Source organism: Telopea speciosissima, chromosome 4 (assembly GCF_018873765.1).
Source record: "Telopea speciosissima isolate NSW1024214 ecotype Mountain lineage chromosome 4, Tspe_v1, whole genome shotgun sequence".
NCBI classification, from domain to species: domain Eukaryota; kingdom Viridiplantae; phylum Streptophyta; class Magnoliopsida; order Proteales; family Proteaceae; genus Telopea; species Telopea speciosissima.
The window spans coordinates 61,647,720-61,663,304 of NC_057919.1; the positions used below are offsets into that span (position 1 = coordinate 61,647,720).

General features: G+C 38.8%; 2 protein-coding genes across 4 annotated transcripts; both read right to left on the reverse strand.

The window, feature by feature from the left end:
- Positions 1 to 326: 326 nt before the first annotated feature.
- Positions 327 to 4,651, reverse strand: LOC122657630 (receptor-like cytosolic serine/threonine-protein kinase RBK2). Of its 2 annotated transcripts, none has more exons than XM_043852392.1 (10): positions 4,522 to 4,651; positions 4,216 to 4,441; positions 3,660 to 3,772; positions 3,173 to 3,544; positions 2,798 to 3,049; positions 2,549 to 2,703; positions 2,013 to 2,092; positions 1,787 to 1,922; positions 1,531 to 1,676; positions 327 to 801 (listed from the first exon to the last, which is right to left on the reverse strand). In XM_043852392.1, the coding sequence occupies exons 2-10, from the start codon at positions 4,254 to 4,256 to the stop codon at positions 627 to 629; spliced, it is 1,470 nt and encodes a 489-aa protein (XP_043708327.1). In that variant the 5' UTR covers positions 4,257 to 4,441; positions 4,522 to 4,651; the 3' UTR covers positions 327 to 626. The 2 variants fall into 2 exon arrangements, with proteins under 2 accessions (XP_043708327.1, XP_043708326.1); XM_043852391.1 differs by having other exon boundaries at positions 327 to 797; positions 1,527 to 1,676; positions 4,522 to 4,650.
- Positions 4,652 to 9,200: 4,549 nt separating this feature from the next.
- Positions 9,201 to 15,368, reverse strand: LOC122659882 (uncharacterized protein At4g15545-like). Of its 2 annotated transcripts, XM_043855032.1 has the most exons (9): positions 15,040 to 15,368; positions 14,872 to 14,940; positions 13,671 to 13,727; positions 13,430 to 13,502; positions 12,807 to 12,902; positions 12,340 to 12,600; positions 10,390 to 10,432; positions 9,538 to 9,616; positions 9,201 to 9,444 (listed from the first exon to the last, which is right to left on the reverse strand). In XM_043855032.1, the coding sequence occupies exons 1-9, from the start codon at positions 15,343 to 15,345 to the stop codon at positions 9,352 to 9,354; spliced, it is 1,077 nt and encodes a 358-aa protein (XP_043710967.1). In that variant the 5' UTR covers positions 15,346 to 15,368; the 3' UTR covers positions 9,201 to 9,351. The 2 variants fall into 2 exon arrangements, with proteins under 2 accessions (XP_043710967.1, XP_043710970.1); XM_043855035.1 differs by lacking the exons at positions 9,201 to 9,444; positions 9,538 to 9,616 and adding an exon at positions 9,989 to 10,164 and having other exon boundaries at positions 10,353 to 10,432.
- Positions 15,369 to 15,585: the final 217 nt, after the last annotated feature.

Genomic DNA, 15,585 nt, shown 5'->3' on the forward strand with positions numbered 1-15,585 from the left:
ATGAAAGAATGAAATCAGGAGGTAATCAAACTATGCAGCTGTATTATCACATGTGAGAAATGTGATAAATGTAAATCGCACGAGCTCCAATAGCATTCATACATTGCAATAAATTCAAGTTGGTAGCCATTCATAATTCCATTGTTCTATTTACAATACATTGTCAAACCCAAACTATAGTATCAAAAAAAAAATAAAATTTGTTGAACAGATAGTTTACATTGGTGATTCATTGAAAGCAAAACGCAAAGTCTGAGATTTTGAGTTTTATGGGTTAGCTTTCCTTCCAAATGCTCTTAATCTTCATTTGGCTCCAGGAATTTGAGTGAGTAAAGAGTAATGATTCCACTTAAACTGTTGAGGCCTCAGGGACATAAGAATTGGAATAGGGTCCTCATCCCCTGATCTTGAGATTTCAATAATAGGATTGGGAATTTCTTGACTTCCAATTCCTTGATCCAAACAAACGTTTGGGTCTCAAATTCCTCTATGGGCATGCCACTTTTAGACTCTTGGATGAGAAATCCATCATAGATTCAGGAAGAAGTACTATTTCCAGAGCCCCAAGAGAACTTCATATATCAACCCTCCAGAAAATTTCAAGAAGATACTGGTTAACGATGCTTTCAGAACTCCAAAGCAATCTGCTTATGTCGAGTAAGATCATTCAGATACCTTGTTGAGTTGTATTCTTCAGCATCATGCAGCTCCTCTGAGTAGGTCCTTTGATGGGATGGTCTTTGACATTGTTTTGAGCTTTTCGAAATGCCTTCATCACCTCTTAGAAGTTGTACAACCTGAAGCCACAAGCAAACACAAATCAACCTGCATCTCTTGTATATGAGAAACTTGATAAATGTAACTTTCTCATACTCTGCTCTACTGTGTTTGCCATTTGATGTTCCCCTCTATCTGAGAATTCCTTTACATGTTTTCCTCATTCTTTAAGTTACTAAAATGCACTACAATACGTTTACATGTATATACTTCACTTAGACTCGCTTTTCAGTTTTCACTGACTAGCCTTTTCAATCAACAGGTAAGAGAACAAACTGTATTCTTTAGTAATCAAAGACTCGAACAGTCCCAATGTTGGAGTACTCTCTCACTTTTAATCATGACTTTGGATGTTCTATTTTGTGGAATGATCCAGCAAATATGCATAACCAAGTCTTGTTTATGCATTTCAGGAGGTTACTACATCCGAAATTGCATGTCTGTAAAGACTGATAATCAAATCCCTGTTTACATGTGATAACATACTATAGAGGATAACCATGTCTATAAATCATATACTAAACAATAATAATGATGATGATGACACTATTAATAGTAATAATATCAACACTGAAAATATTGCAGCCATTGCAGACCAATGTATTCAGTGTAGTTTTTGGTCTGACCATGGGAAAATGTTTGCAGATTGAACCCAGCACACTGTAGGACTACAAATTTGAACCACAAAAAGAATTTCGGCCATTTGTTTCTTCCATTATAGCATGAATTTGTAGGGGAAAAAAACATGCCTGACTCATTCTAGGCCGTAGAAGCGAAGAGTTTTGGGTGCACAAAGAAGCTGTCGAAATTGCATGACTCATCAGCAGTGGGTCGTAGTCATTAGCAAGAGAAGGATCAACAAGCTCCATTGTATCATTCCTATCGATCAAAGGCTTTGCCTACAATAAAATTTAAGTTGAAACAGTTTGAAATTTTAAATCCTAAAAGAGACAATTGATAATGGCAATATAGGATACAATATAATAAAGAGGTGAAGAAGATAACATACCCACATGACTAGACTTTGCTGCGAGTTATCCAAAGCTCGGCGCCCAGTAATGAGCTCTAACAGTAGCACCCCAAAAGCAAAGACATCAGTCTTCTCATCTACTATGCCATGCATAAAGTATTCAGGAGCAAGATAGCTGCAATGGTAATAAATCAGGGAAAAAGTAAGAAAGAAAATCCTTTTCAAAGCTCAGGATAGGTGGGTAATAAGTCCAAGATTTACTGACCCAAATGTGCCTTCAAATTTTGATACAGTACGGTGAGTCCATTGTCCGGGTAACCACTTTGAGAGCCCAAAATCACAAATCTGGCTTGAAGATGACCAAGTTAGCTGAGAGTTCAAAAAAAAAGGGCTCCCCTCTCCCCGGGAATTTTTAGGAAAAGAAAAGAAAAAAGAAAGAAACTATATTTGTTCAAATAGAAAAGCATCGGTATCGACCTATTCCGTCTATAAAACAATGCAGGATGCAACAAAGAACCAGTCAATTTTGGCTGTTGATAATATGATGTCATATTAACCGATATAAAAGAAAACAAAGAAGCAATGAGACTACTTCCCTGGCATGGATATCACTGCAAAATTATATAAACCCAAAGTTTTTGGAGAGTAATCTAACAGACAAGAAGTGAGAATATTTGCACAAAAATGATTCCCTTCTCAAACTTTCTCAATACTAACCTCTCAATGAATTATAAATGAAACCACAGATTTCCACAAAACTGAGGTTTCATGGTCCAATGAACATTCAAGTTTTAACTATACCTGAGGCTCAAAATCTTGTGTAAGCAAAATATTAGCAGCCTTGATATCCCTGTGGATGATTCGCTTTTGACAAATCTCATGAAGATACAGGAGACCCTCAGCTGACCCTAAAGCAATCTTATACCTGATCCCCCATTCTAATTTCTCTTCTGAACCTGCAAAAGAGAAACAAATTTATACAAAGGAACCCCTAGTTCCACTAATTCATAAGAAATCAAGAAACAGGAACGAAAGCAATGATGTACAAACCATGAAGTAGAGATGATAAGCTCCCATGTGGAGACAATTCAAGAACAAGGTGCATTCCTCCTTCAACTCCATATCCTATCAATTTAGCAGTATTAGGATGGTTTACATGAACTATGATTCCAAGCTCAGATAAAAAAGCTGCCGTTCTTTCTTCTGAAGTTCCTCGTGTCAGTCGCTTAATTGCTATAAGCTGCCCATTTTGCAAACACCCCTTATATACTTCCGCATAACCACCTTTACCAATCAAATTCTCTGCTTAACAAAGAAAAAGGATTGATAAAAGAAAGAATAACTTAGATAACCAAAGATCAAATCTTGAAACAAAAGTCTAAAACTTCTAAATTACGATTTCGAGTTCTAGAAAACATTACAAACCAGAGCTGAAATTGTTAGTTGCAATTTGGAGTTCTGAAAGTGTAAAGTTCCTCCAGGATGGTTTTAGATAGCAGAAATCATATTCTCCAGGTGGATTGATTATTTGGCGCTGATTTTCTCTAACACGTCTGCCTTTTCTTCTGGAAAGAACACTAACAGAAGGAAAACTGTAAAAGCGCTTCAAGGTTCTAGCTTTCAATAAACGGCATAATCCCTGCCAATGAGAAGTGGCCCTAGGTTGAATTTCAGCTCCAGAGGTGCTGGCCTTTGAAGAACCCGTCCGTGTTTCTATGCTCCTTAAGCAATCTTCAAGGACTCCTCTAGGAGAGAACCACTCTTCATTTTCCTTCCCCATATCTAAAGATGCTAGGTCTAACAAAATAGCATTCTAAAGTGAGTGGAGGAAAGGAGGGAGTGGGAAGAAATAAAAAAGATAAGGAAATGTGACCTTCAAAGTTCAAGAAATGAAAAAGTTTCGAGTCTTTACCTTTAGCAGAGACAGAAACAAGAAGCCGAGGAACTGCCTTTCTATCTCCAGCCGGAAAGACCTTACTTTCTGGGGTTTTTCCGGCGACGGCATTGAAACAGCTACCATGACCGCTGCCAAAACAATTGCAATATAGATAGAGAACTCAAAAGAGAAAAGAAAATGGAAACAGAGAAGCTGACGGGCTAAATCAGGGGAGGGAAAAAAAAAAAGGGCTGGAAGAGATTTGTTTTGTGTTATTTGTTTTAGTGAAGAACCAGAGAACCATCATCAGAAAATCTGAATAGAAAATAAAGCGAAAAGCAAAAAAAAAGGCCAAGTACGAGAAAACCCTGAAAAATCTAAGTTGCTAGAGCATGGAAACACAAATTCATCTCAAACCACAAAACACAGAAAACCCATTACAGAGAAACTCACCACAGAAAAAATAAATCATAATAACGGCATGGAAAACAAAACAATGTTAGCAAGAACCCATTCTGTCGTTTCTTAAGAACAGAAAATCCGCCTAACCCAGAACCTGAAACTCAAAGAAGAAGAAGAATACGATAGTTACCTTGGAGGAGAATCAAAAGATTCTCGAACGACATCGTCCATGATGCGAAAAGACGAACCACAGAAATGCCAATGAGCCCAAAAAAAGAGACAATGCAGATAAAGAGTCAGAACGAGCAATTGGTATGGTTCTTGTTTTTTGGGAAGGAGGGTGGGTTGCAGAGGAATCCGTATGTTTCTATATTTACCCGGATTTCTCTGCCCCAAAAGCGTTCTTTTCTATTCTACTCTTTGCAATTTTGCAGCTCTGGTGTTCTAAACAAAGAGAAAATCTATTAATAGCAACGTTTGGGTGATAATCTTGGACGACTCAGAGAGAGAGAGACACAGAGAAGCTTTGCGAAAGATATTTCTTTTCATCCTTCAAAAACCCGTCGGTATTGCCGCCATGGATTCAGTAATACACACGTGGTAGTGGAGCAGACAGAAGCAAACACAGCAACTATTACCCGTTCTGCTTCGGTCTTCACACGAGGCCGCGAAACGAGATAGCCCAGATAGCAACAGAAATGTATATTCAATTTCAGAATTCAGAGACGTTTACTTATAGTTTGACTCCAAAAACAGAAAAGTGGCACATCAAATTGATTCTCCAAACAAGGCCAAAATGCCCAAAACCCAAATTAATTTCATCAAATCAACTCCATCTGATCCGGAAAGTTAATTAATTCTTCTTGAGAATCCAATGCTTCCACCTGAATAAGGAGAGTTAAGATCCCTTAATATTTGCTGATGCAGGCATTAATATAGAGTCCTGGCCCCCCTCCATCTTAGAGGTGACCCACCAAACAAAATATCAAAGTTAATGAGTTCTGCTGGCCATTAATGGGTTCATACCTCAAGCTGAAGATATCATAATTAGTGTTTTCTACTCTAGTGCTCCAACCCCACTATTGACTACTGGGCACTCTCCTATATTTTAATGATCCATGCTTTTTGTTACTACAGTCTACAAGTGGGATGATATCACTATATACTTGAATGATGATTCTTACTTCTTAGTCTGGCAATCTCAATTCATCTGAGTCAACCAGAGCAAATCCTGCCACTAATTTCGGGAAGGCTTGGGTTGTAAATCTGTACTGAAGTTTCACTCATTGTACTGTAGGGTGTCAATTTTAGGCCCGCACCAGTAGACCCAACCGGACCCGACTGAACCTGACCGATCTGGCCCATTTAATAAACGTGCCAGGCTCAAGTCCGAGCCGATTATAATCGGTTGTTTCTAGTGCGAAGCCCTTACCCGTCGGTCGCCTAACCAACCCGACTGATTATGAGCCCGCTTAATCCCGACCCCTTTAGCCTGACTAAGCCCGACCCTTAAGACCCATTTGGAATACCTATTCTAACCCCCAAAACCCTCCATGGCTCCATTTTCCCTTAATACCCAAAAATCAAATTCGACTAAAAGCCCTAACACTCTCCATGGCTCAATAAGCAAAATGATTTTCACTTTTCAGTGTAATGGGCCAATGAAGAACAAAGTTTTCCTTCACCCATAGAGGACGGTCCACCCACCACCCTAGGATTCACAAACCCCTCCTAGGGTGTTAGTATGTTCCAAGATATCCTCCCAATACCCTTTTTAAGCCTCTCCTGCCTGCGATGAATGAGATCCTAGGGAAACTCGTTCAGCAAATGGATTCAACAATGGTTGACCCTTGCAATCTTAAAAATAGTTTCTGTCATGGCCCGATTAGAGTTAAACTGTTCATTAGCCCGTATAAAGCCCATTTAACCCGATTAAACCCAGAAACCGACTGACTAATTATAAACAGTCTCATGCTTGCCCAATGTAAGCCTGATTAGTTAAACGGGCGGTCACGGTGCAGGGTTGAAATTGGTAAAGAAGTTATAAATACTATAACAATGGTGGTGGGAGTGGGTTTTTAGTGAAGGTAGTTTAGCTCATAAAGCAATGTGATGTGATAAATGTAAATGAGTTCGTTTGCCATTGATTATGGCCTTGTCAATTCAAACTTAAATAGTCTCTGAAACAAGTTTCTCTACCCTGAGATCGATAGAATCTTTCTTTACCTTCTGAGTAAAATTTTAGGTTTGTGGAGAAGGAGAAGGCCCACCTGTAATTAGTAGAGTAGTTGTTGATCTCAGCATTAAGACATGGTGTTGCTGCATATCCAAGTGAAGAAGAAGTAAGAAGCACTAAGATGATATCATGAAGAAGGTAACTTACAAAAGCTTTCTTCTCTGTTTTCTGAAGAATACTTTCATAAGTATTGTAAGGAATTCAGTTAAACAAAGGCATGGCTGATTGGCTTAGACTGCATTGCAGAACCAAAACCCTATCTTCAAGATGAGAAAAAGGGAAGGATCAGTATTTATAAAAATCTCAATATTTTCACATTATCAAACCTTTGATTCTCTATTAACAACTTGGGATTAGATAACACACATTCTCTCACATTCTCTCTCCTCCTGACATTCTCTCTTCTCCTTGATAATGTGACTACACATGAATTGTGAGATACTCACTCCTGTTTGCCTATACACTTGACGTGCGAGATGTCAATACATGTGGTTATTGAATAGATCCCTTGTGTCAATCATGATGGTTTCCAACCAGTTGCGATCCCAAGGAGCCAATCCTAGAACTGTCACGTTTATCAATCGGTTCCAAAACTAGGGTCCAATCTTGTTCTAAACGGTTTTGGGTAGTGAAAGACTCAAATGAATCCAATATTTCTAAACATAAATCAAACACCAGCCTTTTGTTTTTTTTTTTTTTGTAATTACAACATAACCCTTATAAATTATAAGGATTTTGAAAATTTTCCTAAGGAGGGATTCGCGTAGATTCCCAAATATTTATTGATCGACCATCTCCTACTTTCCAACAAATCATTTTTGTCAAATCCGGAATAATTGATTATATATCGCCACTAGCTGAACGTGAACTAGTGTTGAGGTCATACAACCATTGTTTTGGACTTTATTGTTTAATTGATTTTATGGAGGAATAGATGTTGAGGTTACACAACCATTTTCGGGTATTGTTCATGATCCAAATCGGATGAGGTTTAACATCATTGTGTATCACCTCGTCCCTAAGATGTCAAATAAAATAATATATTATGAAAAAAACTGAAAAAAAAAAAAAAACCATTTGAAAATGGCTTTATCACGAAATTTGTTTGATAAGAGGGATTCACAGAGCAAAATCAGGGATGGGTATGAGAAATGTTCCGTTCTCAATCCTAACGGGTCTACCACCCATATATAATCCAATCACATGAAATGAAGAGATGTCATATGGATTCAGTGTTAGATCCACAAAAAGCACAACTGGCAACAATCAGAATCCATTTCGAGATAGTCGCTTTAATAGGGATCCCTACATATAAGACACGCCAAAAAAACATTTTAAACTTGAGATGAATAGCAAGTTTCCAAAGGAAACAACACAAAGAGGTGTGATTATCTTGTAAAGAAGGATTTAATGAAGATTGAATAAATCTAGCAACTAATCGAGTAGAAAACCTACCTGACTTGGATGTGCAACATGTCCAACTGTCATCGTTATTGGTTGCAGAAGCAAAATAGGTAGGGGGATCATTTGCCAAAGATTGGGAAAGGAAACCATTGTGATCAAAAGCAGTACAAACTAAAACATTCCCTAAATTATTCGGATTCACAGCTATTAAATTGAAACTAGGAATAGTTTTAATCCAAGGTGCACTGGTTATACACAAGGGGCTCACATGCTAGAGATGAGAAAGAGTGTCTAGAAAGGGAGAGAATGTGAAAGGATGCGTGATATTGGGAGTGCGACCATCCTATTCCCTTGTTTTGATCATTGTTTTGCTCAATTGACTCTTTTCATATTTCAAGTTTCTCTCTTATTTTTATTTCTAAACATATTCTAGGAAAAGATTTCCATCATTGGGGGGGGGCGGAAGAGATCGCTGCAGAGCACACAAGCAAGCATCGGCCTGGATAGGATTTTTGTCTTTCCAAAGGGGCAGTGTGATACTTTTGCAAGCTTTTTTCTCTAAACGTAAGAACCACACGACCAGGTAGCATTCTTCCACAACCCCCCCTCTCCCTTTATTTTTTTTTGGGGGTGGGGGGGGGGGGGGTGTTCCATATAGGCTGAACATGAACTAGTGGCCATATACAATCAATTATTCCGGATTTGACAAAATGATTAGCTTAAAATCCTTAACTCCATTCACCCTCATCCCTCCTTCCACCCCGTGGAAGATCTCATCATAAATAGAGACTGGAATTGACTGTTAATCACTAACCTATTTCTAGTGTGTGACTGGCACTGACCAAAGAACATGCTTTAACAAGAGATGCCTAAATCACCGGACCAAGTCTGGTGTCTGCACTGGTTTTTTGTTTTTTTTTTTTTTGTCAGTTGATCGAGTCCTTTGAATTTCACTTTGTAGGATTGGCGGCTTTGCCCCTCCACCCCCTTCCCACACCCTCATTCATCCAGAGTCCGGATCTGCTACAAAATTATTCTCTCAGGTTCTCTGTCCGGTACAATTCCCTAGTGCCTCTAATAAGAGGGGGTTGAATCCCACCCGAGCAAGGGGTAAGGTGGTCATTTCCACCTCCTATGAGAGGAACTGGACGAACTGTAACGGACAGGAAACCTAAGAGGATAAAGATAAAAATACAGATCCCAACCTTCCATGGAGCGTGGGTCCCACAGCCCATGGAGGGTTGAGATCTGTCCCCACTGCTCCCCAAGTGGGTAGCTGATCCCAACTCCATCCTGTGCCCTCTCCAACACCTCGTTAGGTCGAGCCAAAAAAACAAATCATCCGTACGAAGAAACTTAGAGGAGACCACTTGGATGCAACTGTTCTCTTATATCTTCATCATATGGTTTAATTTATAGGAATATCTGGTTAGTCTATGCTGTTTTTATAGAAGCAAAAGTGTAGCAACCGATCGAACCACTAATTGCTTGGAGTTTGATATTTCAGATATTTTATCAAGACTGACAAATAAATAAATAAATAACATGAAATACTAACTGAAGGAGGATTATACATAGAATTGTATGGTGACCCCAAAGTCATTACCTTATTTACAGAGAAAAGTGAATAAATGGAGGGTGGATCATCAATCAGTGATAACTGGATTGATTTCAGATGTAGCAATTTCAATGAATATTGCGGGTGATCAATCCCTCAAATATGGTGTAAAGGTCCTTGTTATCTGGACCAAATATCTCATCTGCCTTTCTTAAAGTTTCCTGGAAAAATCACAGACAGTTGAACTAAGATGGATTCCCTTGAGAAATATCAGACGCAAAAGAAAATGAAAAACTAGAGTTGAAACCATATACCTCTCTTGTTTGCTTGTGGGAATTTAATTCCTTGATATTAGCTAGAAATGCACCAAACTGCTCATAAGAGAGACGTGTCCTGATGAAACACAAAAGAGGTTATATTTGGAACCTTTGTTTTTTTTTGTTGGAGGAAAAAAAGTTGAGAGATTTGATTTTGAAGCTAAGGGATGTCATTTGGAGTTGCAGGATACAGAGGTGGCTCTTCTCAAGGGCAGAACATGGCCCTCACCTTCTAAAAAAAATTTGAAAACTTTCTTTGTAGACATCTGTAATATACCAAGTTCTAGTGTATGTAAGTAAAATATATATAACCTCCCTCCCCCCCCCCCCCCCAACAGACTATTTATCTTTTCCATTCAAAATTCCTGGGTCTGCCCCAGGCTCTTGTTCTTCTTGCCATTGAGAGATCAGCTAGTTTGATGCATATTCATAAAGAACCAAACTCAGGTGCAAATATCCTTTCATTTTTCATATCTATGCATGTCTTTATTCATGAGCTCACATGAAATGAAACCAACTTTGGGTGCTTCAGGTGTATCCAACTTTTTAGCATGCATAGCCAGAAAGAGTAATGTAAATGTGTGCTCAATAATTAGTTTTAATGGAGCAAGGTGGTTTAGTGAATATTTTATGGGGAAATGGTTTCTGTGGGGGAGATTGGACCCTGCGTCTAGACACAGAGGGGGCAAAATGACTGCCCCACCCCCCATGACAGGCGGAAATGCCTGTCCTGTTGATGCTTCCGCGCATGCTCCCATTGGCCTCCGTGTACGCGTAGGGGCTATGCTCCCCCACAGAGAACTCTTCCCCATATTTTATAGACAATTTAGTTTCATGCTTTGTATATACCGGACTTGGCGGAAGAACTCTTTTCCATCAACGCGGCTTCGTCCTGAAATACATAAAAAGACAGATTGGCGTAAAAAATATAGTACTACCTTAAAGCATCCAAATACTATTAGCTTCGATATCCCATTACAATTTGGCTCAAAAACTTACACAACTGTTTACCCACCCCCCCCCCCCCCCCCCCCCCCAGGGGGGTCAACAATGAAGTTCTGCAAAAGTTATGTTCAAAAAGGGGTGTGGGGATGTCTGCTTGAATGTGTTTCACATGCATGACACTTGGAACCAAAATTTAGGGATGGCAATTTCAGAACCAACACATGAATAATAAATGGAAGTACCAATTTATGTATACATATGTAATAAAACTAGTATAAATGAGTAAGTACATATAATGACTAGGCAAGATAGTTTTAGATTATAATGTATGAAGGATTAGAATAGCTCCAAAAGCAGCTGGTTATAAATGCCCACAAACGTTGCTTCATTTCATGAGCATCTATGCTTTAAGGTGCATAGAGACGTCTAGTGATGATCGAACATACTATTGATTAGTCAGTTGCTCAAGCTATTTAACCTGATGGGCCACTCACTTTCATTTTAAATGTTGATTCATGAAAGAAAGAGCAGGAATAAGATGAGTTCCTTCTTAATATTGCATGGTTCGTGAACTTTGGAAGGGGAGGAATGAAACAGTATTTTGAGAACATGTGAAGGTCATGTTTTTTACCAAAAAAAAAAAAAGGTCATGTAAGCAGGTTAAAAAAAAAGAGGTGAAGGCAATGTAAACAGTTTTTGATAAAGGGGATATTAAATTTTTTTATTTGTTTCCTATATGAAGTGTTCTCTGGGATTTTTTCACTGCTTTTGGTGCAAGTTTGGAGCCTTCAATACAAAAGTCCAAATGATATTTATGTAGCAGCTACCTTTCAAAGCTGATGATTTTCTTTGACCTTGCATGGTTCACTCGATATTTCCCTTTCTATTCGAATTTAATGACATATTTAAGAAGAAATAAACTGTCCACATAAACCATAAATAACCATAACAGCTAGAGTAAAACGAGAGGGTTCACAGAGCCATATTGCTCAGTAAATTAGTGGCATGACATTCAATATGTGGGAAAATTTAAGGTGGATGATGGATTGATACTAGTGATGGCATAACAGCCTGCTAACAGGTTTCTTTTGTTGGTGGATAGAAGATATTATTAGAAAGACAAAATGGTGAAAAAAACACCAAAAAACATAGCTCCTTTACACTACACAGAGTGAATGTGCAGTTCCTAAGATCCACAGTTCAAATAGTTCAACTTTGGTGATTTCACTAACCTAAGGGTTTGACACTTTAACAAGCTATTCTACCCTTTGCCAAAAAAAAAAAAACCAGTTATTCTACCAGCTTTCCAAGAGAGACTCACCATCCCTTTTCCAGTTATAAAATGAAAGAACAAGAATTTGAGCATTCCTTTTGGGCAGATATGCCAATTAACATTCTCTTGTGTGGGTTAATTAGTCAATTGGGAGTTAAAACCATTAATACATAAGTCAGGTCTACCAGCATTCCTTTTCTGGCAGTGAATATTGTATTCCTGCTAAGTAACTCCAAGGTCTACCTGTGAACCAATAACTGACAGACAAATTGAGTTGACAAGCATTCATTACTTCTAGAAGGAAGACATTGTAAGGCACAAACATATTTTTAGAGAAATTTAGCAATAAAAGGTTATGTAGGTTCCTACAGACAATAGAGTGCTCAAACTTGGTTAAGTAAATATCAAGTTGTATTGCCCATTTTAGGAGAGACCCAAATAGCATGTGTGCCAGATGCAACATATCAGTATCTGCTGGACTATTTAATCATGTAACTTAGGGCTACCATATTCACATCTAGAATGGTTAGATTGAGGATAACATTCAATATGATCAATCAGACAGAGTTCTCAGAGCTAACCAGTTTGAGATCCTATGTCAGCAGAGCTTGTCATTGAACTGTGATGGCTTGGTGGCACAGAAGAAAATATTGCAGACCTATCATCTAACATGCCTCTCGTGCTTGAAAACGAAATTGAATGTCTCCTTGGTGATACTGGTTTAGATATTATCGTTGGAGATACTGATGCAGAGAGACTTGGAGGGGAACCTGGAGGAGTAAGCCTTGGTGTGCTACTCTGGGATGCTAATAGAAGGCCTTGGGATGTATGAGGTCTTGAAGCTGCCAAAGTAATTGTAGTAAAAAGATAGCACAATGTGCCAGAGGAGCAAAATTGAAATCTATACCTTCCATTAAAGCCAGAAATGGATCAAAATAGACCATTGAAAGAAACAGAATGGCTCCACAAAATGTGTTAAGATATCATTTGAAGCATAAAACTTCTACTCATCTAGCATAAAAATTAAAAAAAATAAAAGGTTATATACCATATGTCTCACTATCCTCTGTGAATGAATTTCCTGCTTCCGAGAACTGATTCTGCATTGAAGATGATGTTGATGGTGCTAATGTAGCTTCCTCTTCTGAACAAGATCAGAGAAAAGTTACAGAATAAGCTGGTGGAATGGACTTCAAATCACACTCAGATTGAAGGAAAAAAAAATTATGGTCATCAACAATCTATAGTTGGATGCTTAAAGCTTCATTTTTTGAATTATCAAGACGCCATCACAGTACTGTTGTCATAAAATAATCAAGAAGGTTTGAGTAAAAACTGAGGCAGGAATACATATCACAAAGCAGTATATCTTGAGCACATGAAGGGGAGAGGGGATTCACGATTTAATGGATTTTGATGGGAAATTCTCCAGAGCCAAGTCACAACTCAGACGGTCTTATAGAGGAATCTATTGCATTCTCTTGGAAGCTTAAGAAGTATGCTTAAACAGCCTAACACATATCAGCGGCATAGAGATTCACTTCATTTGAATTTTGGCCCAAGAGATATCCAAGATGCAAAGATCTCCTCAACGACTATCAAAAGAGACCATAATTTCTGCTATCATAAACAATACACGGCAAAGAAAGCCTATATAAGCAGCTAGAAGACCTCCAATGAGTGATGCAGAAGATACACTCTCTTGTTGAGGTATTTTCTTTGTGAGAGCTTGGGAGCCTCTTGCCTACAATAGAAAAGGAATGAGTTAGTAGCACCTGCCAAATGTAACCATGCATTTTTCAGGAAACATAGTCCAATCTCAACTTTGACAATCATTTAAATGAAACTAAGACCTATGGGGGAAAGGGGGAATTTGTAAACTCATGAGTAATCTACAAAAGACAAAACTTACAGAATTGTCTTCCTCCTCTTGAAGTGACCGCATAAGAGTTTTCCTGAAGCTTTCTAACTGCATAGATGACAGAAGATTCAGACAAACTACAAAAAGAGAACACGATATTTATCTCTAGTATGATAATGTATTTTTTTTTTTTTTTGTGTGTGTGTGTGTGTATGGGGGGGGGGTGGGGGTGGGGGTGGGGGATGCTAATCTATCAAACTTGTCATGGCCAATCATCTATCAGGAAAATAAGTTTAACCTCCCTACTCCCTATTTTACCAGGTTTGCGACGCCAAAAGCTCCAGCATGACATTTTTGTATAGAAAATGTGAGCAGCATCCCTCATAATGTGGTAAGGTTAGCAAAACCTCCTTTTTTGTGTGTGTGTGGGGGGGGTGTGTCTTTACCAATACTCAACTCATCATGGCACTGGCAATTAAGATCTTAGAGGGCTGTTCTATAGTCTTGGAGGAAATTATAGGTTGGTTTTACAATAAAGATTAAACATTTAATATTTTACAATAAAAATCATTACTCTATTATAAAAAGAGCGTCTCAGTGTACGAGGCTCCTGCTACTGCAGGATCTGGGAGGAAAACAAATTAATATACTTAAAAGGGGGCAGTTTTCATACACGGCTGTGTAAGCCATGTATGTGAGAGGGTGGAAGTTTCAAGGCATTAATTAATGGATGGGGGTTTATGACTTTTCCAACTCTTTGTGAGTGGGGACACGACCGTGCATGCTTACACGGCCGTGTATGAAAACTTCCCCCTACATAAAAATATTAAACTTAGTCTTCCTGAATCTCTCTCTCTCTCTTTCTCAGTCTCATTAAACTCCGCATCAAGTTTTATACCGGTAATTTTTATTTATTCATTATTATTATTTTATTTTTTTTGGGGGGGGGGGGGGGGGGGGGGGGATCAGTTTCCAATACATTTTCAGGGTTTCTATCATTTTCTTTTAAAGTATGAGTGAAGACTAGTAAGAAATGCTATCACATTGGAACATTCAGTACCTTCCCTCTTCCCAATTTGGAGAAAAGGTGATGGTAAAGCTGAAATTTCATTCAATATTGAAGAATGATGCCCAAAAAAAATCTGAAGCAAAGACATTCTTAGCGAGATACAGAGTCTAATTAGTAATGAACCCTAAATCGTTCATTGAAGGGCTTAATATGGAAAGAAAGGAAAGATGAAACAGTTGTTACCTTGGAAACATCTCGGTTGAGCTTGTTGATGGTGCTACACAACGAAGCATTCTCCTTCAACAGGCTCTTCTGCAAAACAATAATATAATAAGACCAATAGAGAGTCCAATCTTCAATACCAATTAACCAACAATCGGAATACGCAGCAGTGGCACCCCTATAAAATACCTTTTCTTGGTCGGCCAGGGAAAGCCGATCGGCGGTTTCGGCGAGAGAAACATCGAGGGAGTGAATCTGAGCCTGCAACTCGGAGATGAGGTCATCCTTCTCGTCGAGTTTGGAGTGGAGATGGGAGCATTCGAATTCGAGCTTGGATAGACGAGTGGAGAGGGCAATGGAGGTGATCTTACGAGCCACATCGAGCTGCTGGAAGGGATCAGAAGGGAGCACCGAGAGGATCTCCTCGGCGATACCAAAGTAATGTGTTTGTGTTGGCGTAGAATCCGCTACTTTGGCCGTCTCCCTTGGAAGCATTACTAAATAGTCTATAATTCTCCACCACAAACTACCACCGTCGTCTACTACTCTTCCGTGTCTTGGAACTTCGAATTTTCTTCTGGTTTTTCCTTTAACTCTTGCAGGTTGCAGAGTGATTGGATGACGAACTAAAAAGACGATTCTTTCTTAGTCTTGAAGCTACCACACCACATTGCTCCATTCCGTCCATACTCTGTTGGATCCTATTGGATTGGTTCTTGTTTGTCTCCAGGCTTG

What these genes read in the sequence shown, in the direction of transcription:
- LOC122659882 (XM_043855032.1), bottom strand. Translation starts at nt 15,345, where the DNA reads ATGCTTCCAAGGGAGACGGCCAAAGTAGCGGATTCTACGCCAACACAA. An exon ending in AAGAGGAGGAAGACAATTCT is followed by an intron (nt 13,503 to 13,670) that starts GTAAGTTTTGTC and finishes TTTCTATTGTAG; the next exon opens with GCAAGAGGCTCCCAAGCTCT. An exon ending in TGACATAGGATCTCAAACTG is followed by an intron (nt 10,433 to 12,339) that starts GTTAGCTCTGAG and finishes TATGTATTTCAG; the next exon opens with GACGAAGCCGCGTTGATGGA.
- LOC122657630 (XM_043852392.1), bottom strand. Translation starts at nt 4,256, where the DNA reads ATGGACGATGTCGTTCGAGAATCTTTTGATTCTCCTCCAAG. An exon ending in AACTAACAATTTCAGCTCTG is followed by an intron (nt 3,050 to 3,172) that starts GTTTGTAATGTT and finishes TTTGTTAAGCAG; the next exon opens with AGAATTTGATTGGTAAAGGT. An exon ending in CTTCTACGGCCTAGAATGAG is followed by an intron (nt 802 to 1,530) that starts TCAGGCATGTTT and finishes TTGCTTGTGGCT; the next exon opens with TCAGGTTGTACAACTTCTAA.